At 34.4% G+C, this 25876-nt stretch overlaps 1 protein-coding gene across 2 annotated transcripts in view; it reads left to right on the top strand.

The window, feature by feature from the left end:
* LOC136030523 (protein-cysteine N-palmitoyltransferase Rasp-like) overlaps nucleotides 1-24965 on the top strand; it is a 35081-nt gene extending 10116 nt beyond the window's left edge. For both annotated transcript variants that reach the window (XM_065709552.1, XM_065709551.1), the window contains exons 4-10: nucleotides 4050-4244; nucleotides 5758-5961; nucleotides 8790-8958; nucleotides 13026-13203; nucleotides 14621-14822; nucleotides 21533-21674; nucleotides 23698-24965. In XM_065709552.1, the coding sequence (XP_065565624.1) occupies nucleotides 4050-4244; nucleotides 5758-5961; nucleotides 8790-8958; nucleotides 13026-13203; nucleotides 14621-14822; nucleotides 21533-21674; nucleotides 23698-23786 (1179 nt within the window). In that variant the 3' untranslated portion in view covers nucleotides 23787-24965. The remainder of the gene's footprint in view (nucleotides 1-4049; nucleotides 4245-5757; nucleotides 5962-8789; nucleotides 8959-13025; nucleotides 13204-14620; nucleotides 14823-21532; nucleotides 21675-23697) is intronic.
* The last annotated feature ends 911 nt before the right edge of the window (nucleotides 24966-25876 follow it).

Genomic DNA, 25876 nt, shown 5'->3' on the forward strand with positions numbered 1-25876 from the left:
TTCAGTATTGAGCTTGATTCTTACTGATTTTCGAATGGCTTAAATTTGGGCATTGGATCTTTTCAGAAGCATAAATCTGACCTTCTGCAACTGGGTCAGGAGGATTGAACCAATAATCTGACCGTGAAAAAAATAAAAATAAGATACTAGTCTGACATGGAGCACAATTGTATATATACTATCTCTTTCTGTATGCATCAATCTTGCTTATTTATATAATAATTATTATAATTATTGATAATTATTTATTAATATTGATAATTATTATAATGTTAATTATATAATAATTAACAAGCTATGCTTTCTAGGAGTCTTCTTGTATTTTAACAATTGTTTTTTGTAAAAGTAAATTGTAACTGATTTTGAAAAATTACATATTAGACATACAAGCTTTTGAGAAGGGAGATATAGTTGTAAAGTACAAGTTTACATGGCCTTTATGCGTTTCTGACCTTGTTTGTTTCTTTTCTCATTTTGATGTCTTCTACTTTTGCCAGTAATCATCTCACGTATGTTATGTCATAGAATTAAAATAACATTATATAGTTACTCGCCTGACAGCTTTTGCACTCAATAAACACACTGTATCATCCAACATTCGCCACTAATTTATAATATTTCGTTCATTTTTTTCTTCTGCTTTCATCGATCAGGAAATATAAAAAGATTTAATAAACTTTTAATAGAAAGAAGTCTATGGTGCTTTCACACTGTGTCGTAGAACTTTTCACTTGAACATATGTCAAGACTCTATGTTATTTTGTGTAATCTTACGGAGCAAAATTTGTCCGTAATGTAGACAGATCAAGTAGACTCGAGCTCCATATAGGATTTTACGTCACGCAATGTTACGTTATGGAAAAGTTTAACATAACAGCAACAAAAGAGAGTTTGTGGATGAACAATTAAAATAAATTAATAAAAAATTAATCAATAATCTTATCTTAGAAGGCCTGAATGCTTGATCAGGGTTTAAATCTTCAGTTCTTGAATAGTTTGTTCATGATTATCTTAGATTAGACGTAGTTAAGTGTGAAATATAATTAACCTAGAAGATTTATATGGCCTTTATGTTAGCGTAGAAAATTACGTAGGGGCTGTGAAGCCGATTAACTGCCAATTTATGCGTTTTTGAGACAACCAGATTCTGATTAGATCAATTCTTAAAACTAAATGTGGCAATAAAGAAAACCACTACCTCGACTATGTAAACCGCAACATATTTTCGATCATCTTGTCAAAACCACTGTATATATTGAATCATTATTTTGCCAAATTCTATAGGAGAATAAAACGTAATTTAGAATAAGTAGAATGTAGAATAAGTAATTCTTGCAGAGAGGGAATATGAAATTGTTCTTTCACGCAGTGCTTCCGCTGTCCTGAAAAACAAGTTGCTAATTTTAGTTGACTTTAATTTTCAGAGAGGTTTCAGAGAACCCATTTTTCTTTGGTGGAAATTCGAGGGTAGTGGAAGTACTAGCTTTACGCAGGATTGACTGCAAAGGTGCAAATAAATCTGTTTTAAGCTCTAGTCTCTAAAACTCCATTTTCAAAGATTCACCATTAAATCGGTCAACGCAATGGTGGCGTGCAGCCAATTGGTGACCATAAATATAATCCTCATGAATTTTGCTCCAATTGGCCCCATGGAAAAGAAAGTAAATATTTTTACTGACGTTTATAAGAAGAATGTAGGATCAAGGTTCTCATGCCGCATGTCCTTCATTTTGTATTCTGCCTCACACTTCTTTGTGTAAAAGTGCTCTTGTGAAACCTTACCTCCAAGATGAGTCCAAAGCAGAACCTGGGTTAGCCCGGGTACCTTCCCCCTGGATACGGACCTACTGCTGAACCGTCTTCGACTTCTCAGTTTGGGCTCAGGATCAATTTACAGCCTTGCGCATAGCTTGCCGCGCCCTAGCTATGGGGGAGATTTCTCCTGTACTTCTCCTTTAGAGATAAAATCACAAAGTTTTCTCCGACACATTTTGTTTTTACTTTTTAAATTTCGTTTACTAATATTGTTTTTTCTGTTTTTTTTGTGTTTGTTTTTTGTTTTACTTTTACTTAACATTAAAGTGAATTTAGCCCAATTCGATTTAAGGATATAATTTTGAAAAATAGATATTATTTTATCTACAATATTGTGAATTCTACAAGGGAGAGGCAAAAAAAAAAAAAAAAAAATCTAAAACAGTGTTACAGGTTCTCGACTTTCACTAAGAATTAGCTTTCTATAAAAAGAAGATTGTTTGGAACATCCGCGATCCGATTGTTTGGAAAACCCGAAATGAGGGTTTTGTTATCAAGTGGATTTATGAACTCCTATGTCAAGCAAAATTTCTGAATTCTTATAATTGTAATTGGAAAAACCAAGTTTCCAGGTGCTTGGGAGATTTCCTTTGTGTTTCATTTCTTGAAACACTAAGCTATTCAATTTTGTCAAATCTTACTGACCCATTTCTGTCCTACCTTCTCTTAATGAAATCCTTGAAAGGTTTATCCTATCCAGGATTGAATGGCTTGCTAAAATCAATAATATCCTTCCAAAAGCAAACGGTCTTCAGAAAAGGCCATAATTCCATCAATAACATCACTCGCCTGGAAATTCATACTAGCACCTCCCTCAACAGTAGCCGTTTCACATTGGTTGTTGATTGGTCAGATGCCTCTGGCAATCTGCTCTATGATGAACTCCTTGATATCCTAATTAGCGAAGACATTCCCCACTTTTTCATTCCCTATATAAACTCCTTTCTTACCGAAAGATGTTTTTATGTTCAAATAAATGAGACAAAAGGGGATGGTCTTCCAATTACCTGGGGCCTTTTTCAAGGAGGTGTTTTAAACCCTCTCCTCTTCAACCTATATGTATCAAAAGCTCAAGTATCGCAGTCTGTGTTATGCCTAATTGGTTGGCAAGCCGAGCCCAACTAAGCGAACCGTTTAGTTGACCTGTCATCTCTCTATCTCAAATCGTCAGTACTTCTTAGATAAAATTGCCTCATCTATAACTTGCATACCTGGGGATATACCTTGTCTAAAAACCTACATGACTTGAATTTGGGGAAGCAGTAAAAAAAAATTTCCACACTTCGTAAACAGTGGTTTACCTCTGTTTGTTATATCTTGCATCTTGGTGTTACATGACAGTTATTTAAACTTGTATATATATATATATATATATAATTTTTTACATATGACATAATATGTTCTATGCCCCCGCCTACATAACATACCCCCCCTCATTTAACATTTAATCGTTATAAATTTATATTATAAATTGTTGTAAATTTAATCAAAGATTTTCTTCAGCTTTGGGTCTCCCAATCTCTCAGTAAAACTAATGCCATTATATTTACTAGTGTTAGAAGGTCATATCAATTAAAATGCTCTCGATTGAGATCCAATTCTGGAATTCATTGAAATTGCCTGGTTTAAGGATTGATTACAGATTGTTACGACATGAATAGGTTAATTATATGAAATCTGGTGTTATCCAGAGAATTTTGCATACTAAAAAGACTAACTGGAAGTTTTTGGGGCTACCACCCAACTTTTATAAATATATTTTATAAACTCAGATCCAAATTGAAATATAGATCCGCTTTTTCTCCAGTTGTCCCCCATCAATATCACTGAAACCTTACAAAATTTTGTCATTCGAATAGCTTCTTTGTCTAAATTGAGATTTATATCCAGATAGACTCCCCTAAGGGAAAGAGATGCTTTTCTTACAATTTTCATTCCTTTGAATATTTTCATTCCTTTGTCATTTTTTTTTGGGGGGGGGATATAGTGGATGTATCAGAGTTATATGTAGAAGTGGGGCTCTGGGTGGCATTTACCATCAACTTTATTGTTTTACCTATATTTTGCCATTTTGACAAGCCTTTTTCTCAAATAATTTCTGCATATTTAGCTGGGCTTTAGCATTGGTTAAGAGGCTTGATATTTTGCTTATTGATGCCCGGTTTTGTTAGTGGGATTCTTTAAGTGTTGCGATTATTGAGTTCTTATTAATTGTTTTTCATATGATCTTACAGATTGCGATAGCTTTACGGGTATTCGTTACACTTGCCTGTGTGTGCATGATATTTGGTATATTAGCGTCATTTTTCATTATTCTGAAATGCCTGACGATGTTCTTGATTAGCAAGACAAAGTGCAAGTCTTTGATTTGGTTTGTTTGTCTATCAACCTTGTTTATTGGACGATTTGAGACTGCAAAACAGTTTTTGGTGAGTTGACAGTTTTTAATTTTGTTTCGTTTTTGTTATTACGACTGCACATTTATATGCTGATTTTGCTAGTACAATGTATTTTGTTTAAGGCATATTTTGTTTCTGTTCGTGTCTATATGGTTGTTGGCCAATTTATGCGCATTTTTTATTTTTTTTTTATTCATGTTTGGTTTGAGAAAAGGCTATTGATTAGTATTTTTCTTTACTTTTTCTGATATGACGAAGGGATAAAAAATAGATAAACTAACATCCCTCTCAAGAGATACAAATCAAAGGCTTTTGGGAATGCTGGACGAATTCTCCTCCCCCCCCTTCGACGTTTTCTAAATGTCTGGTCTGCTTAGACCTTCTTGATAGTCTACATTTTGTGGAGAGTACAGACGAGGTTAGACTTTAACCTGTAGTGAGATTCTAGTTAGATTCTAGTTCAAAAAGAATAATTTCTATTTTTTATTGTGAAGGGGATGGGGGTTATTTCCTGACTTCTTGAAACTTCTTTTATTAATTAGGGGGGAAGTATATCGTCCCATCCTTTTTTTTGCGCAAGTATGACCACCGCCAAGTCTTCCTCCAAGCTTCTATCTCGTTTAAAAATCTGCAAACGTTTTTGTTGTATATGTAATAGGAGTAAAAGGGGTGTTGAGTGGGCTTTCTGTTGTTGAATGTCAGGGCTTTCCTCACTAAAATGTAAAAAAAAACATTTAGGCGATTCCATTATAGTATGCAAAATTTTAGATGCAAATCGGGAGTTTGGAAGTAATATTGTGGGAGTTGCTGTAGTGAAACGTTCACCACTAGCTTGGTGCTAGAATGAATTGGAATATGGCTAATTCGAAAGCGGGCTAATTTCCTGCCGGTTTTTCACCCACGATTTTTTATTTAGTGGCAGCTACCTCCAAAAACTGCATATGTGGTTTTTTCATTAAAATTAAATCTTACTTAAGATGTATATAGTTGTTTAAGCGTCTGGTTATCCACTTCAAATAACCAGAATTCATTTTTGCTGACCTATATACTTCAAATTTGGTGCCCTATGGTTTTGGCCAATGTTTCACCCACGTTTTTTTTATTTATTTGGTGGCAGATACTGCCAAAACCTACATGTGGATTTTTTTTTCATTAAAATTGAATTCCCAATTTTTCTTAGTTAAGATGTATATAGTTGTTTAAGCGTCTGCTTGTCAACTTCAAATAACCAGAATTCATTTTTGCTGACCTATATAGTTCAAATACTATTGCTTAAGGCTAATCATCCTAATTTGTGTCCAATGCTATTTATGATAGAAAACATGAATAACTTCTGCGATTTAAGTAATTTAGAGCTTTTTTTTTTGGTGACTCGAGTTAAAAAGGAAAAAATCTTGGTTTCACTTTTTCTGTATATGCTTTACATGTTGTGGAAAAAAGAAATCAAGTTATTTTAGTTCGTTGAATAAAAAATTTCAAAATTGTCTTAAAAATTGAGCGGGAACAAAAAAGATGATCAGCCTTAATGTAGTTTTTTTTCAAGTTTGGAAACGACGACCTGGCTTGGTATGGATTTTCAGTAACATATTCCTGGTGTAATATGAGGGCACTCAGCTATGGATTAGATGTGTCAAATGGTGTGAACACTTCTCTTTTCAACTTTCTGAAATATTTTTTCTACCTTCCGATATTTTTTTGTGGCCCAGTCATCACATATGAGTCATTCCAAATTGGCAGCAACGACCCTGTAAGTTTTCCCATCTTTTTGTTGGCTTAAAAGATGCTGCTTATTTTTATGCGTGGTGGTGTTCATTTTTGTAAATAAGTCAACTTTAGAAATTCTGTTTTTTTTACATAGGCAATATAATGTCCTTTAACGATAAATAACAGTTCAAATTTGTATAAATCCTTTTATTTGACAGCAAAAAATAGGACGGTCGTTGTATATGTGATCGAAATATCCAGTATTTTTTGTATTGTTTTTTTTTTCACTGTCTAGAATAAGGATTTATCCCAATTTAAACTGTTATTTTTTTTAATTCAAAAATAGAATTACATATTAAAAATATAAAGATCCTTCTCTAATATATATTTTAAATTCTTCTTCTTCTTTTTTATTTTATCCAGTGGCATTTGGTCCATATTTTTATATCCTGGATGTAACTGCTTTCCTCGTTTTCTCTTTTTTTTGTTTTCCTTTTCATGGGTTGGTGATGGTTCATGTAATGAGTGAAATCAAACCGGGTGTTTTTTTCGTACTTCTGAAAATAAAATTAAAAATCAATCACATTTCTTTCTTCTTTTTTTTATTCTAAGACTCTGCTTATTTATAATCTAATTCATTACTATTTCACTTTCATTTCCTTCACTTTATCTGTCTTACCTTTTACTCGGCGTTCCATACCTTTCTAATTCGTCACGTACATTATTTTTCTCTCCTATTACATTTTTATCTATATACTTAAATTGTTATTTATCGTCATGGAAAGGCTGTGCGGTCTTGGAAAATACCAATGTCTTGTAAAAAGATAAAAATCATCCAGAGCCATTGCTGGCTGATGAATTGGCTGAATTGCCTCTGATGAATTCCTATTATCATAACAAGAATAAATTCGTTGGACCTTTATATTTCACTAGAGTATTCAGGTGATAATTGATTTAAACAGTTATGAACAAAAGTAGCTTGTTGATATACTGTTTCCTTGTTTATGTAAAATATTCAGCATAGTAAAACAATTCGAATTACTATTTGCGAGTAACGCGTAATCAACAAAAATATCAACAATTTTGTTTTGTAAAATCTGAGCTTTTAAACAGGGGGTAAAAACAAAACAGTCCATTGGAAATTTAATCTACAGAAAAGTATTAGTTATAAAAAGAATGCTATACAAACATTTACTAAAAGCTAGCATTTTGAATCTGACAAGTACTCCTTAGCCTAGTATACAAAATAGGTCACAACTTTTATTAGGCCACGCTGTCAATAATAGTTATGGAAAATTAATTCCAAAGAAAATTTTTGTGACAAAGAAACAACTATACACAACTCTACGCTGAATCCCAGCGGTGCCCATTTGGCATGGATAATTGAGGGTGACACTCTGGCATATGCAATTCAGGAAGGATTCTTCCTAATTGTATAAAACGAAATGCCATCAGTGGGGGGAGTGAAACCCATGATGAAGAAGGCAGGTAAATATATTGCTGACCTATGACGACCGTGCAACAAATTTGGTATAGCAAGCATATTTAAGTACATTTTTTGTTGCTAATTTCCATCATTGATGCACCGACACCCAATCTGAGGGGTAGGGGAGCTAAAAGGAATTTTAACTTGTGGGGATTAAACCCCGGATAATGGTTTCGTTTAGGGGCACCATTTTCGATGGGAGGGTCTTTGAACTAATCACAGGGAAAGGGGTAATCTCTCCACGTACATTTTATATTTTATAAAATACATTGATATACACATACATTGATATATTTTACATTCATAATAATTTTTGGGGTGGGGTTGGAGGAGTAAACAAATTATATGTTTTCTTCTACTTACCGTTATTTTTATGTGGCACAGTGATCCAACTCATGACTTCCTCCTGAATAGACAGACAATTATGTTGCTGACCTACTGCAACTCCAAGACAAATTTCAAATAGGAAACACATTTAGATGTATTTTTCTGCTATTATACTGATCTTTATTGTGCAAATTTTGTGAAGTTACGATTTCAGGAATGTATGTTCGCCCATAAACGTTGAAATTTTTATCCCTTATGTAATTTCCTATATTTTTACATGATTTGCCACATTTTGCATTCTGTTTAAATTTTTTCAGGGTGAAATAAATCCCAGCATGTATGCCTGAATTCGATTTTTTTTTTTCGATTCGGCCAACTTTGGCTCTAACAAGCTATCGGCCAAGTTATTGGCCTCTGTATCTACAACAGATCGTTTCAATCACAAAACTGATGTTACTAGACTGCAAATGTCCTGAAGATGTTCTCGGACCTAGGGCTATGATCTAAGGTCTAGGACAATTTCTGTGAATTTAATTGAAAAAGGACCTGACCATACATGATTATGTCACAGCTGGGGATTTTAATGTTTAATCTTTACCTACTTCCATAATGTTTCTGTAATTGATTTATTTTTTTTTGGTATTAAAAGGTAGAAAAGGAAATGTAGAAGCTCAAATGGGAGTTGAGTGTTGATGAATGACGAAGATTGGATTTGCTAATATTTTTTCTTCATTTATATTTTTCTACTATACTTTTTTCGCTTTTACACGACTATAAACTACTCTTTTTTGATTCGTTTGATGAAAAGAACGAAAAAAAAATCTCACAGTGGACTTTTGAGGTGACTCATCATAGGGGATAAGAGTGTTCCTGCCCCCATAATTTAGTTATGATGACATTGATTCAAGTGTAATATAGTTATGATGACATTGATTCAAGTGTAATTCAGTTATATGCATGGGTGATGGCAAATGGTCCAAAAATTAATATTTTTGAATGGGAGTACAGTTCTAGCTGAGGTTTTGTTTTATTTGAGCTAGTATATGTATTATTTATAGAAGAAAAATCAGCTTCAGAATATAAGATGGTGGAACATTCTTCAAATTTCGAGATATGTTTTTTGGTACATCGTATCTGAAGCAGTACTTCACTATTTTTATTTCAATGCCATACAACAGGAAGCATTCCTAGTTGGCAAGCTTGGAAGATGGGAACTTGCTGGTTTGGGTAAGTCGTGTTTTCAGCTCTATGACCCATCTCTCTTCTTTATTTTTTCACTGTTTTTCATATTTTTATATTTAGCATTTATATCTTATATTTTTTATTAATTTTTTATATTTATATAAAATATTGTATTATATATTTTTATATTTTAGATAACTTCGAAGACCACACTGCCTTTCCATGACATGACGAAAGTAAAACAGTTCAAAATAGGGATGAAACCTTTTAATTGACAGTGAACAGATATAAAATTATTTAACTGGATATTTCGAACACATATACAGTGTTTATCATCAGCAGTAAAACTCTGAACACTGATGAACACTATATATGTTCGAAATATCCAGTTAAATAATTTTATATCTGTTCACTGTCAATTAAAAGGTTTCATTCCTATTTTGAACTGTTTTACTTTTATATTTTATTTTTTTATATTTTTTCAAGTGATCCATCACTTTTCTAGTTTATTTCATCTCTCTTCTTTATTTTATTCATTGTGCATTACAATGCTGTTCATCAAACGCTTTTATGAAGCAAGTTTAGTAAAAATCCAAAAAAAGAGTATTCTCATTTGTGAGGATTGGAGAAAGTTTTTTTGTCCTCGGCCCCTAGACAAAATTTGTAGTTGTTTTTATTTTTATTTTTTTACACACGTCTCTCCCGAAATTTTGAAGGCTGATATTGAACAAGAGGTTTATAAATAGTGTCAATTATTGATTCAATCAAGCTGGTCTTGAAGAAATAGATCGGCAAGCATACTAAAACAATGTGTACGTAATTTTGGTGCGTTATTAAAAGATAACTTTTTCTAAACCCTCTTTGCTCCTCCTCCCTAGATTCTGGTAATTATAAAAAAGAAAATTTTATTTTCATGTAAAGAAAAGCCCCCCCTCCATTTCTAAAAATACCTTTTTTGTATAAAAAAAATCACTTCCTTAAAAGAAGAAGACAAATTAAGTTGGCTCTGCCATCTTGTGGTGACAAGCTTAATGTTCCCGGTCAATAATTACCAAAGGAAATTCTTTCCAATTCTTTTAGGTTCTTTGAGAGAAGAAATAAGTCCGGAGAAAATTGGAAACGCTGAGGTATAAATGCTTTAGTTCTCTGGTAACTAGCAAATACATTTTAGTTCTAGAAAAGTGAAACTTGCCATTTTAGTTCCCCGTCATGGGTAGGGGCGTACAGGAGGAGGATGAGAGCTCGTGCCCCTCCCTGAAATCCTGAATTCCTAAAAAATTCTGGGTAGTTCTTGTAAAAAAAAAAAAAGATTTTGACTTTTTATTGTTGCACCCCCTACCACCGGAACAATTCCTGTTAACATACCTGAATGAAGGACTGCTGCATTACTGCTTGACTTTGAAATTTTTTATAAGTAATATTTTTAGTTTCTCGAATTTTTAGAGCATGACTGCAGAAAATTCGACAAATAAATATCGTATCTGCAAATATCGTGTTAGACTCAGCGCTGAGGCAAACCTAAGCCACAGAAAGATCAATTTTGATGACTTTCCCCCTCAATTTGTTTCCACCTTTGATCGAATCATTTGAATAGGGTTGGTTCTTCTACACTGACGCAAGCCAAATTGATTGACTTTTAAGAAAAAGATACAGATTTTAGTTTGGTAAAAATTCAGGACAACTCAATTCAAGTTTGCTCAAAAGGAAAGTCAGAAAATAAAGGTGAAATCCTCCAAAATAACGAAGAGAAGATAAACGAAGACACTAATTAGCTAAACTCCATATGTAAATGTACTTACAGACATAGTAATTGCCAACTAAATGCTTAAAGGAGAAAGAAATCAAGCCTCTATTTTTAGATAATTTGCTACATCTTTTTGACTATTTTCTGGAATCTAGGTCTATTTATGGAAATACCTGATTATCCTAGTAAACCCCTCAACTATGTAAAATCCATTTGATATTTTTTTTTCTTTACTAAGATAACTGTTTCATTACAGTTTGTGGTAACAGTAAGTATGGAGTGTGACCCAATATCAATTGAAACTCTAAAAATAGGAATTTTGGTAATAATTAATACACGAAAGGAATTGGATTTTTATGCTGATATCAAATGTATGAGATTCATTAAGTTTAATATCAACAGTCAAAAGATACGAGTCTGAAAAAATTTGCCTAGTTTTCAAAAAAGAGTGAAAACGCCTCCAAAAAATCGAATGATCATAGTGGTTTCAAGTTTGTATTTTTCGCCATAAGAAGATCTAGGATGTGTGTTTATTTTCTTTTTTTCTTTTATTTTTTCTTTTCTTTCTGAAAGAGTTGAAATTACGATAACTGTGGCTCTGGGGATGACATACCCTCCTTCCCACAGCCCCTGGAGAAAGGGCTGTAAGTTGTGCAATTTGCTCATTGTTTGCAAATAGTATTTGGTATTGGGAAACACAGAAATTTTTGTGGAATATTTTGTGAAGGGGGGGGGGGGCTCTAGCTGAGAATTTTTCTTTGAGTGGAAAGTTTACGGGTGGAGTTTTCCAAGAAAAAATTTGCCCGGGGTAGGGGGATTTCCTGGCAAAATTTAAAAATCGGTTAGAAAATAAATAAAAATACAAGTTAATTCCTAAAATCTCACTCCATATGCTAGAGTTTTAGAGTTATTTAGAAATACTTCTCATTCAAATTAAACAGCCCCTGTGTTTCAGAATCATTATTGAAGAATAGGGACAAAAAGTCAAAGTTTAAGGTAAAGCGTGAAGGAGGGGAAGGAGTATAGAGGGAGGAGCTAAAAAGCAATCTCCTTCATATATGGAATAATTATGTTACTTTCAAGTTTTAATGTTGCTCCTTACTCTCAGTTAAAAGAAAAACTTTTTTTTAATTTAATTGCGTCTAAAGAATCACAATCGGTTTTGAACGCTGTCGATTTTGACTTCTTGGCCAATGGGGAATTTCTGTGATTGAGTTGTTACAGTATTTAATCAACTACGCTATACCCACTAAGGCAGTTGTTAATATTGAAATTATAAAACGCTTTTCCCGCCACAACCGCAATAAACGATTTATGACGATGACGATTTTTTGAAAGCTGCTCCTGTTTGTTTTGATCTCTTTGATTACTGTATCTCCTTGTTCTCAGTTTTCCTTGGGATGGTGTAAAAAGGGACACTTTGAATAGATTAGGATGAAGGAGGAGCGTTCGTAGCTCTGTTGGCCTCAGGTGGCTTGGTGTTGTGATGAGGTTTTAGCAGTTAATAGTTGGTTAGTAGTTGTAGTATTAGCAAATCAGATGCTCTGTTGAAGTAATATCTGTTAGAAGAAAATAATCACAGATTATACTCTTTCGTAAGGACAAAAAAAAATATTTGGCCCTCCCTCCTAAAACAAAATTTGAAGTTGCCTTAATTTTTTTATAACATGAGCCTCTCTATGTTCTGTGCCTTTAATTTGAACCAATTTAAGATAGTAAATAAGGAGCCTATAAATACAGTTTTGGTCGTTGATTCGATATAAAATATATCCGGTCTTGAAGAAAAATATCCCATTAAAAATACAAGTATGCTAAAGGTATGTCAACCATTGGCGTTTTCGTAAAAAAAACAACTGCCTTTTGAACCCCTTTCCCCCTCCCCCCTAGATTCTGATTATTACTTTTTTTATATTTTCATAAAAAGTCCCACGATTTAGATTTTGAAAAAAAATAGTACACTGCCAATCTTTGGGTGATAATCTTGGATGTACCTGTCAAGTGATATTAAAAAGAAATTTGGTTCAGCCAATTCGAGATTCATGCCAAATTTCTTTACTTCAAGAGAAAGTTGAAAACTCTAGGCATAAATGCTTGTGTTCTCTAGTAACAAGCAAATACGTTTTATCTCCAGCAAAGTAGAACTTACTAGTTTAGCGACCCAACATAAAAAGGGGAGTGGGGGGTTCGTGGCATCCTAAATTTCCCGGAAATTCTCGGCATTCCTTAGTAAAAAAGGGAAAGAAGATTCGGCTTTTCTTCATTGCAACCCCCACCCTCAGAAAAAAGTTTTGCAAACGTACTTGAATGTGGGACTACTGCACTATTACTTCTAAGTTGGGCTATAAATGAATTGTCTCGTATCTTATAGGCTATGCTATGGGACAATTTTTCCAGATGAAGTATGTCTTCTTCTATGGACTCTGCGGTGAAATTGCAAGAATAGATGGCGTTAATGCCCCGCCACCGCCAATTTGTATAGGCCGTGTCCACCTTTACTCCCATATGTGGAGATATTTTGACAGAGGTCTGCACAGTATTTTGGTGAAGTAAGTGTTTCTTTTGTCTTTATGTTTTCAAAAATGCACGAAAGTTTTGTGGTCTCCCTAGTAAAAGTCTCTTTTTCGGGATTTTAAGCGGCAGAATAGGCTTTGAAAACGGATTGGATATATCTGTTGAACAAATTATGTGATTTTACCATGTACAAATATACTGGAGAATAAAAAAGCTCCCAAAATCCACAATAAAATCCAGTCAGTTGGGATTTATAAGGATCTAGCTATGAAGTGTTGATCTATAATGATCATAGGTTTTATCGCTAAAATTTTGTTCGGTTTGCCTAATCACCTAATTTTAGAAAAATTATTGGTCCATAACAGAAAGATGCGAAATATCTTTTGAGCATGGTATAACAACAACTGAAGTAAGAAAGAATCGAAATGTACTAAAATGCACAAATATTTTATTCGGAGTAATTTAATAAGAGTGGGGGGTGTTTTGGACAAATATCACCTGCTATTTCCACCTCCTTTCTATCCAAGTGTGGGGATAGTAATTATAGGCGTAATTACAATAGTTATTTTTGTCACCTATTAAAAAAAGATGATTAAGGAAATGTAAAAAAATTCGAAAAATAGCAATAACTATAACCAATTTCTACCTAAAATGGATATGATGCTATTAGTTAAGTAGTGCTTCAATTTCTATATTTTAAAAAAGAAAACGCGTGCTAGCCTTTTGAGTACTACTATAGTTATTACTATAGGTGGACTCATAAAACTGTGTCAAGACTCAGATACGAAGACTCGCCACCCTTTTGGCCACTATACCACTCCTAAAAAATATATATATGTAGTACCTATATATGCTGGACAAATGATGACCCCTTTGATATGGTATTTAGAAGTAGGACTTGTGTATCTTTTTTTTTCTTTTGTAAGTATTCACTAATGGTTACCCCCCCTCCCATCCCGAGAACGCTACCCGCCAGCTTCAGACCGGCTTGAGCAGGCAACATATACTCCCCATAAGAGAGGAAAAGTCACCGATTGTTCACCAACTATCAGGAACGAGTGGTTCTTGATTTTCCAGATCTGTACTAGCAACAGACTTCTTTCTTTCAACCTGGATTGCTCAAGGCACCTTTATTACACTGCAGTTGACACTTCTTGTATCCTTTAAGATTGACCTCTCCCCCCTGATATTTGCGGGTGTAACTGGCTTCAGTGTTCTAATGTTGGTAGTTTGTTCCACAAAATACCTTACCTTTATGGTTAGACATTGTGCAGGATGGCCAGTGACTGGAGGGTGAATGAAACTGGTTGCGGTAGACCCCTCTTTATGCCTACTCAGGGCAACACAAGACACCTCTCAGAGACACCACGAGAAGGTTGTTACCATTGTCTACTATAATTCTGTAGAGTTAACTCGGAGTTTTTCAATTTATAAATTTCTTTTTTGTTTTAGGTATATTTATGTTCCCATTGTTAAGCTGAATCCGTCAAATTTCATGAAGATAGCCGGATCCGTTTTGTCGTTTGGTTATGTGTTCTTGTGGCATGGGCCTTATGATTTCGTTTTAGTCTGGTCCATCTTGAATTGTCTTGGAATAATAGTCGAAATGATCGCAAGAAAAATAGGAAAAACAAATTCATACAAGGAATTTGAGGTAAATAATTTATTAAATCTGTAGTCCTAAATGATGGCTCTGTAGTCCAAAAACTCTGCTGTGAAGTCCTAAATCTTGTGTTTTCAAGGTTTCATAGAGTAACATTTTAACAACCCTGATAGTCAAGAAGAATTAATAGCATTTGCAGATGACACTACTTTATGTGCTGCAGATCCGAATGAATCATCCCTTATTCTAAAGCTTCAAGCAATGACTGAGAAAATACTCTTTTGGTTTGACATAAATCAACTAACTTTAAATGTAAAAAAGTCGTACCTTCTTATTTTTTCTCGTAAAGGTGTGAGCTGCCCCACAATTACTGAGCTTCATACACCAAGAGGCTCTACAAGTCGTCCCCCGGATCGATGTGTGCGATTCCTGAGAGTTCTTTTGGATAAAAATTTATTATTTAAGTGGCATGTTCAAATAATAAGAGTGAAAATATCCCGTGGACTTGGGATCATCCGAAAATTAAAGCGTTTATTTCCTTTCCCTATCCTTCGTCTTTTATACTTTTCTCCGATTTACCCTTATATATGTTACTGTTCGTCTGTGTGGATGTCCACATTTCCCTCGGTACTTGTTCCTATTCACAATCTTTATGAGAAAGCGGCAAGAATTCTCCAGTAGGCTACACACACTCCTCTTGACCTCCTCAAAATTAAAGATATTTATGTTTTATCTCTATCTTCGTTGGTATATCAATGCTTCCAGGGAGATCTCCCATGTTGTTTTTCGGGACTGCTTAAACTAGTAGGGGAAGTAAATTTGTATATCGTTCGTAACCGAGAGGATGTGATGATTCCAGCTAGTCCCGCTGAGATCCGGCAGTCACGAACACTTGGCTCCTTTATGAGACAGATGAAAAGTTTCTTTTTAAAGGCTTCTTATTAAATGTTTCTTATGGTTTATTTATTATTATTTTTTTATTATCGGGTGATGTGAGGGTCGCTGTTTCATGGGGACTGCCGGTGAGTTGATTTCTTTTCCTTACATATTTGTATTTAGATCTCCCATGTTGTTTTTCGGGGCTGCTTAAACTAGTAGGGGAAGTAAATTTGTATATGGTTTGTAACCGGGAGGATGTGATGATTCCAGCTAGTCCCTCGGTTCGTTCAGACTTCGGCCTTGCTGTGACTGTGGGGCGGGCTTGGAACTTGGTTCCCGCTGAGATCCGGCAGTCACGAACACTTGGCTCCTTTAAGAGACAGATGAAAAGGCTTCTAATTACATGTGTCTTATGGTTTATTTATTTTTTATTTTTTGGGTTGTTGTGTTGTTGGTGTTGTATCCTCGATGACGCGAGAATTTTAATTTGTGTTTTATTGTCGGGGGATGTGAGGGTCGCTGTTTCGTGGGGACTGCCGGTGAGTTGATTTCTTTTCCTTACATATTTATATTTAGATGTTGGTTAGTATGTTTATGACAAGTTTTATGATTCTTTGTTTATTGTTTGTCGTTTCCCAAATAACGGGCCATTGAGCCCTTCGGGATATTGTTTTTGTTATTATTATTTTATGAAAATAAATAGAACTAGAACTTGAACCAAATAGGTCCAAATAAAGTCCTAAACCAAGACGGGTAAGTACGTATGCATTCTAAATTTTTTGTAATAGCTGCCAGTTTCACAACAGCCTGTATCATGGTTTTGTTTCTTTTGAGCTGGACTTGATATGGCGCGTAGGGGGAGGGGTATATAATTTTTAACTTATTTCTATCAAATAATAAAAAATTATATGGACATATTCGCAATTAGATTATGTCAGATATTTACTACTCAGGCATGAATTATTGACTTCCAGTCTGCTACGTACTCTTATCCTGACGCTTCATATAAGTTTGATTTTGAATATAGTTTAAACGACACATGTAATGATTGGTTCTATTTAAATAAATACTGTTGATTATTTTAATTTTTTTTTAATTTAGCATTTAAGTATAACCCATTTTATGCTAATCTTAATGTGCCATATGGTAAATAATTTCCTTTCAGTGTAAAACAGAGCTGTGTTTTCAAGCCATTGCATCTAACAAGGAGTTTGACACAAGTAGTGCAAATAATTGTTTCGAGCATCGTGTTCAATACGGGTTTGGGTTTTTTCTGAACCCTTTGTTCAACCATGTTGTTCTGGTGTGTTGCAATTTTGAAGATTCTGTATCCAACACGCTTGGAAATCGTAAAATGAAAACGTTTTTAAGTTTGGCTGGGTTAAACACAGAGAACCTGTTAAAACCCGGTACCTGAACCCACAATTTAGATTAAAGTGAAAATAATGGCATAAAGATTTACTTTTCTGATTTGAAAAAGTGCCAAGATATAAGCTTACTGTAGAAGCAAACTTAATGATAAGTAAAAAGAAAAATCGAAGCAACGGAATTCACCGAATAAAAACAAAATGAATGCACATAAGTTTTAATTGTTTATGCAACATAAGGGAGAAAGAAAGTATACGTTATTACAATTATACACTAAATTTCCCCAAAATTGTATTGCTAGAAAGGTTTATCAGAGGCTTATGGAAAAGAATGGTAAGTGAAGAATGGCCCTTGTCCATAGGAACAATTAAATAACACGGAATTATGCAAAAAAAAATATTCTTTGAATGCTGTCCTGAATTTGCAAAATTTTTAGTCTGTGTATTTTCGTCATAACGCAATTAAAATGTGCTTAATTCCATTGAAAGTAAATGTGCAAAGCGCAAAGAAAATGGAGAAAACCCCTCAAAAAGCCGCAAATAATGAGGAAAGTTTAGAATCCTGGCACTGTGAATCAATGCAATACACTGTGAAACAATACTTTACAGAAATAAGAAAATTCCTTATTTTTCTCCTTGAGCGTTGAAGATGTGGGCCTTTTTTCAGAGGCAAGCACGTCGACCCTATTATCGTAGAATATCGGCAGAGGGCTCAATGAAACGAAAATTAAATTTCCATTTGCCCCTTTCAAATGACAAAAGAGATTGTGTCGTTTTAAAATCTCAATGTGCTGTTTATGTAACCCCCCATTTCCAAAGACAATAATAACACGCATGGGGAGGGGGCACTTGATACTAAACAAACATAGCCCATGTAAAGTTATCGGTTATTGCATATCTTTATACATCAATACGAACAGTTACAAAATATTGAATGGCGATACCTCAGCTACTGGGTAGCACTTTGGATTTTCATTTCTTTGGGGGGGAGGGTGATAGTATTGATATCTTAACCCCCCCCCCCGCCCCATAAATCTATTTTTAAGCTTTGATTTTTATTTTCAAATTTTACCCAACTTCCTAATTTTCCAGCTTTCTAGACATGACTTCAAAGAAATATGGGGGGAGGACGAGGTATTACTGCCTACAATTCCTTTTTTTGTAAATCATGGAAAATTAAGTCTTCTCTTTTGTAATAAACTTTTTGGTTTTTATGTTCACTCTTATAAAATTCTGTCGGTCCCGGTTTTGTTACTTTATGCACTTCCAGGTAAGTTAGGACGATGAAATTAGGCAGGCGTATGAGGAACCGGACCAGATTAAATTAGAAATAGTCGTTTTCCTGATTTGACCATCTGGGGGGTGGGGAGTGGGGGGCCGGTTAATTCGGAAAAATAGAAAAAAATGAAGTATTTCTAACTTACGAACGGGTGATGGGATCTTAATGAAATTTAATGTTTGGAAGGATATCGTGTCTCAGAGATCTTATTTTAAATCCCGACCAGATCCGGTGACATTGGGGGGAGTTGGAGGGGGAACTTAAAATCTTGGAAAACGCTTAGAGTGGAGGGATAGGGATGAAAATTGGTGGAAAAAAATAAGCAGAAGTCCTACATACGTGATTGACATTACCGGAACGGATCTGCTCTGTTTGGGGGAGTTGGGGAGGGGGTTAATTCTGAAAATTTTTAAAAAATGAGGTATTTTTAACTTACGAAGGAGTGATCGGATCTTAATGAAATTTCATCTTTAGAAGGACCTCGTAATTCAGATCTCCTACTTTAAATCCCGACCGGATCCAGAGTCATTAAGGGGGAAGGGGAACCAGAAATCTTGGAAAATACTTAAAGCGGAGAGATCAGGATGAAACTTGGTGGGAAGAATAAAAACAAGTCCAAGATACTTGACTGACTTAACTGGAACGGATTCGCTCTGGATCCGATGACATATGGGGGAGTTGGGGGGGACCTAAAATCTTGGAAAACGCTTAGAGTGGAGGGAACGGGATGAAACTTGGTGGGAAAAATAAGCAGAAGTCCCAGATACGTGATTGAGATAACCGGAACGGATCCGCTCGAGTTGGGGGGGGGGTTAAATTAGAAAAAATTAGGTATTTTTACTTACGAAGGAGTGATCTTATCTTAATAAATTTCATATTTAGAAGGACCTCGTAACTCAGATCTCTCATTTTAAATCTCGACCGGATCCCGCGTCATTGGGGGGGGGGGGAATCTTGGAAAACACTTAAAGCGGAGAGATTAGGATGAGACTTGGTGGGAGGAATAAAAACATGTCCATGATGCGTGACTGAAATAACCGGAATGGATCCTCCCTCTTTGGTGGAGTTGGGGGGGAGTAATTCGGAAAAATTAGAAGGTATTTGTAACTTACGAATGGGTGATCAGATCTTAATGAAATTTTGTATTTAGAAGGATCTTGTGCTTTAAAGCTCTTATTTTAAATCCCGACCAGATCCGGTGACATTGGGAAGAGTTGGATGGGGAAACCGGAATTCTTGGAAAACGTGAAAATTGAGGTATCTTTATCTTACGAATGGGTGATCAGATCTTAATGAAACTTGATATATAGAAGGATCTTATGTCTCAGATGCTCCATTTTCAATTCGAATCGGATCCGGGGACATAGGGGGTTGGATAGGGGAAACAGAAATCTTGGAAAACGCTTAGAGTGGATAGATCGGGATGAAACTTGATGGAAAGAATACGCACAAGTTATAGATACGTGATTGACATAATTGGAACGGATCTGTTCACTTTGGAGAAGCTGGGGGGTGTTGATTTGGAAAAATTAAAAAAAACTTCATGAAATTTGATATTTAGAAGGAACTCGTGTGTCAGAGCTCTTATTTCAAATCACGACCAGATCTGTTGACATTGGGGGGAGCTGGAGGGGGAAAACCGGAAATCTTTGAAAACGCTTAGAGTAGAGAATTCGGATGAAACTTGGTGGGTAGAATTAGCAAATGTCGTAGATACGTGATTGACGTAACCCTACTGAATCCACTCTCTTTGGGAGAGTTAGGGGGTGGGGTTCAGTGCTTTGGCGAATTTGGTGCTTCTGGACGTGCTAGGACGATGGAAATTGGTAGAGCTGCACAAATTGACTTGATAAAGTCATTTTCTCCGATTAGACCACCTGGGGGGCTGAAGGGTGAGGAAAAAGTAGAAAAAATGAGGTATTTATAACTAACGAATGGGTGATCGGATCTTAATGAATTTTGATATTTAGAAGGACCTCGTGACTCAGAGCTCTTATTTTAAATCCCGACCGGCACTAAGCCTCCTATTTTCCTTTTAAATCAATCTATTGATTCTTAGAATTTTGCTATAGCTCATACCATATGAGCTCTTGGCTCGTCCGGCCTCGTCACAAGTGCCATATGAGCTCTTAGGTCATGTTTAATTAAGGTCTGTTTGATCATAAGTACACAACAAATGTTTAGTTAAAAAAGTAAGTTTATTTGCAAAAAAGCACATACTTTACTCTATTTAACAGCATAGTTACCAAGTTTTTGTAACACTTTTCATACCTCTCAACTAATTTCTAAAAGTAACATTTGTATAAAAACTTGCCGCCGGTTCCGCTAACCAGGAATTCACATCCGTTTTTACATCGTCATCATTATTGTAACATTTGCCACTGACATGTTGCTTGAGGTTGAGAAACGGATGGTAATCGCTCCACTCCAGATTAGGACTGTATGGTCGGTGATCTAAAACTTCCAAGCCAAAACTGTCCAACAAATTATGGGTCGGACCAGCAGTGTGAGGTCTTGCACTGTCATGAAGAAGGACAATTTCCTTTGTCAGCATGTCTTTTTTTTTTTTTTTTTTTTTTTTTTTTTTTTTTTTTTTTTTTTTTTTTTTTTTTTTTTTTAAATCACTCTGTTGAGCTTTCTGAGGGTTAGGCAGTATGGTTTTCTGCATTAATAGTAGTTCCTCCATTGAACGAAGCCGACCAAAAAAACACCATGCCTAATCCCAAACACCGACGTCATGGTTTTGCACTGGGAGAGAGGATGTTCGGCCTTCAAATTGTCAAGGGAGTGTGTGTGTTACCATTCCATCTATTGCCTCGGTTTGGGCGTGATATGTGAAACCCATGTTTTGTCTCCAGTTCAACCGGTTGCTTCCTCAGTGGCAATCGTTAAAAAAAATAACGACGACGTAAAAACAGCATTGAACTCTTGGTTATTGAAGCCGGCGGAAAGTTCTTATAAAGACTTTACTTTAAAATTAGTGGAGAGGTATGATAAGTGTTTCAAAAAATTTGGTAACAATGTCGAAAAACAGAGTAAGGTATGCGCTTTCTGAAAATAAATTTACTTTTTTGTTAAATAATCTTTAGTTCTGTGCTTATGTTCAAATGGACCTTAATTAAAAAACATACCTCGTATATATATATATATATATATATATATATATATATATATATATATATATATATATATATATATATATATTATTTTTACTATTTTAATAAATTTCTTTTTAGATGAACTTGGGCTATTCTCATCGCCGAAGATTTGTGGTTTTATTGTCAGTGCCTTTATTCGCCGTATCAATGGTCTCGAATTTCTATTTTTTCTTTGGACTGAAGATTGGAAATATATTTGCAAAAAGGATACTCTTCGATTGTAAGTCGTCCTTTTTATTTTTCATTTTACATATCTGTATGGTAAAGGTGGTTTCAGCTGTAAAAACAAGGCCGACTGAAGGATTTAAATCGGCCTATAAAAAGGATTTATGGTAAATGTGGTTTCAGTTGTAAAAACAAGGCCGATTGAAGGATTTAAATCGGCCTATAAAAAGGATTTATGGTAAATATGGTTTCAGCTGTAAAAAGAAGTCCAATTGAAGGATTTAAATCGGCCTTGTAAATCGGCCTATAAAATAGATTTATGGCAAATGTGGTTTCAGCTGTAAAAACAAGACCGATTGAAGGATTTAAAGTCTATCAAATGTGCAATATACTAACCAAGATATGAAGCTCCACTACCCCCATTACCCAATTTATGTATGATTGCAATGTCATTAAAAAAGTAATGTTTTGAAATTGATTTATTGGTTTAAGGTAAAACCGTGGTTCTGTAATTTTTCGAGGCATTAACACAATATGAATCTAGTTTCCAGGTCATTATGTACGGTGGGTATGGGTGTTCATTTGCCTCCCCCCAGATTGCCTCATTCTTCCATTTTGCATATCTATTCATGGAATAGATCTACGATATTTGAGCTGCAAAGCCAAGGCTAATAGATAAGATAAAATAGACTTAAAGATAATAATAATAAGATAAGATTTATTTCAACAAAGCGGCTATCACGAACCCAAAGGGGACGAACTCGCACATTATTTTCAGTACCAAATCATAAAATTGTAATCAATAAATAGTCAAACGATAAAAACTCGTGAAGTTAAAGATCTATAAAACGCGCGAAAAACATTCCCCCTCCCCTTTCTGTCTATATTAGAAAAAAATTCCGGTGTATTTTCAATGGAAAATGTTTTTTTGGCACTTTTGTTGAAAAAAAAAATAATTGGAAAACATTTTTGACCCCCCACCCCGTACATTTTTGTGGGTTGACGCCAATGTGTTGGTGATGTTTTTAATTTGAGGAGGGGCTAACTCTTATGTTTGCTAAGATCTCATTCACTTCAATGCCTCATAGTCAAGATTTGTGTGTACAAACAAAAGCATTTTTTTTCAAACATTATTATTTTATGTATTTGTGTCTTTTTTGTGCTGCAAAAGCATTCTCTGATGTTTCTAAATAAACAGATTTTGTGGCATACCTAATTTTGTTCTGACTCTTTGTGAAAAATAAAAAATTAAGAAGATAAAACATCACTGACCCCCCTCCCCCCCCTCCCTTATACGCTCTATATTCAGTTCGTATAGTTATAATTCATGTTGCTGGTAAATTTATTTTACGTATTGTAGCATAAAAGCGAATATGTTCTGATGTATATTTCAGCTAAATTATATTGCTGAACTTTATAAGAATAAACAAAGGACACAATTCGAGATCGATCAAAGGACACAGATCGATCAACTGGTAGAAAAAAAAAATGTTCTGAAATGCCTCTGAAAGACTATTTTGTGTTCAATAGTCAACGTATTGTTGGTATCCTTATCTATCAAGAGTTTCCTTCGAACATGCTATGATAAGTGTTACCGCACTAAAATCTAAAAATTGTAACAGTAGACTTGTCAAATGGCTTCCTGGAGGCTTATTTACTTGTTTTAATTTTGACTTATTGATTCTGTAAAAACAGTATAGCTCACTTAAGAAAACCAACAGAAAAATATATTAATTCTAAAAAAAAAAAAAAAAAAAAACTACTGACAGTTTGCAGGGAAGTTTTTCCCTCTAACTGGAGTAGGATAACTTTTTTTTGCTATTACAATTATTATTTCTAGTATTCATGGTATTTGCTTTATAAGGTTTTATTACTTTTCTTAGTTCGCCTATTTCGCTTCCTCTTGATATTCTATTATGGATGTCTACCTTCCACTGCTGTACCAATCAAGCCCCGTCCCCCCCACCGCCCCTATCCGAAGCAATAATTATGACAAATGCCATAATTTTATTGGTCATAACAGTTGGCGTTTCTGATTTTCATGGTATTTGCTTTCTAATCTTTTATCTTTTTTCTAGTTGACATATTTCGCTTACTGTTAAGGTACCTGATATTCTATTGTGGATGTCAAGTTTCGATGGAACTTTCGTCTATTGGAACTTCTTAATGAGTTGTATTGTGGTAATTACTTTAACTATTTTAGTAATTTTGCTAAATTTTCTATTCTCTTAGTATTTTTGAGTAATGGTAATTATACTGACAAACAATTAATCCTTACCACAAAAATTTCTGACAATATTACAATACAATTTTAAACGAAACTGAAAAAAGGTTAGATCATCATGAACTAGGATCATCTCATTTAAGTGAATAATAATACTACCAAAGGAACTATGTACTTAAGGGAGGTTGTGATCAGGGTTGCCAACTTGGACACTTTCGTGTGAAATGCACTCTTTTTTTTACCTCGGAATTTTCCGCGTTAAACACAGACAACTTGCGAAGCTTACAATCCAAACTATTAAACAATAGAAGACGTAAGATTTAGCCAGTATATTATATAGGGATTTTATTATCTTTATAGAAAAATGTGCTTCAACTGTCGAAGTATGTCTAGGTTTAAAGATTTTTTATTTTTATTTAATAAGGTCGAAATTGCGCTCAAATGTAGTATTTTCGTCTATCAGGATATCAACACCCCAGCCATCAATGCAATTTACTATTGTGCCGCTTTCGCTTTATTTTATTCGGACCTGTTACGTAACGTACGTAACTTAAATCGGTAATCTGTAAGCAAAGCTCGAGTCTACCTAACACTGCCTATGTTACCTACAAACTTGGCTTTATAAGATTACGTAATTAAATTTAAAGTTTTAAATTATGCTTTTGTAAAAGGTTTCACAGCGTAGTGTGAATGAACGATATAACTAAACTCAAATCTTATAATGGCAATTAAACAATTACAGTAGTTGAAACACAATTTTCCAAATTGGAATTCTTGAACATCATTATCATATGGATTCATTTAATTCAAGAATGATTCATTTAAATTCAATTAACTTTTTTCCTCAAAACCACTAATAAAACACTCCTTTAGGCTAGTGTATGTAAAATATACATTAAAAGGTTACCTACGACTCATCTATATTTTTTTCTCACTGTGTTCTTCGTGGCTAGTTATATTTGACTTGTGGTCCTGTCGATATATCTGTGAAATACGTTGACTGTGGATGATGAAGCTGTGGCTTCGCTGTGGAAGCGTTGATAACTTGGTCGGTGTTTTTCCCTTTGAAAAATACCCATCGAAAAAATTGAAAAAGGTTTACTAATGAGAAAAAAAAAATAATAAATGGGCTCCCTCTGTCTAGATGTATTCTTTATAAGGTGTAGTTGTGCGAAATTGTTTCTAAATTAGTTTCTTAGCCTGTGCTGATATATTTTTCCTCATTTTAATTTTACTCTAGCTGTCGTTTTGTTATGCCTTTGTTATGTTTTGTCTTTTTTTTACATTAATATCTTCCCAAAAGTCGACAATTTCATTGGTGAAAATCAAGTTATTACAAGGTAAATAAATATTTACCCTCTATCTTAGAAGCTGGTCAAATTTTGTTTGAAACGCCTCTGGTTCCTCTGCAACCCTTACTCTACGCTCCTTGGGGAGAGGGGGGGGGGTTGTTTGTAAAAATCTCTTCGTGATTAGAAGATATTTATCCTTAGTCTCCTGAATCGGGTAAAATTTAAATTTTATCGAATGGGGTAAAATTATTACTGAATTTAAAACATTCAGTAATTTTAAAATTATTACTGAAATTTTACTGAATCGGGTAAAATTTTATTTTAATAGACAAGTTTCAAGCGCTTCTGGAAATGGAATTTTTTTCACTTTTTTGCGGGGGAGGGAGGCTGATCGCAAACATATAACGCAGGAATATTTTCTAAGTAGTTCAGGAATAGTTCATCTCATTTTGCTGAAATGAAGTTAAACTTTGTTTGATGTTGTATGCAATAATGTTATTTAGATTCTAATTCAATTATAACTTTCCAATTTTAATAACTTATATAACTTAAAATTTTAGAATGGTTTTGTCTTTTTTTTTTGGACTGCGGGCTTACAACTACTGTTGAGCAATCGGCTGCTTTGCTTTGCTTTGCAATAATAATAAGAATAGGTGCTAGAAAGAAATAAGTAAAAAATACATATATATATATATATATATATATATATATATATATATATATATATATATATATATATAT

This window comes from Artemia franciscana, chromosome 8 (genome assembly GCF_032884065.1).
Source record: "Artemia franciscana chromosome 8, ASM3288406v1, whole genome shotgun sequence".
In the NCBI taxonomy this organism is placed as follows: Eukaryota; Metazoa; Arthropoda; class Branchiopoda; order Anostraca; family Artemiidae; genus Artemia; species Artemia franciscana.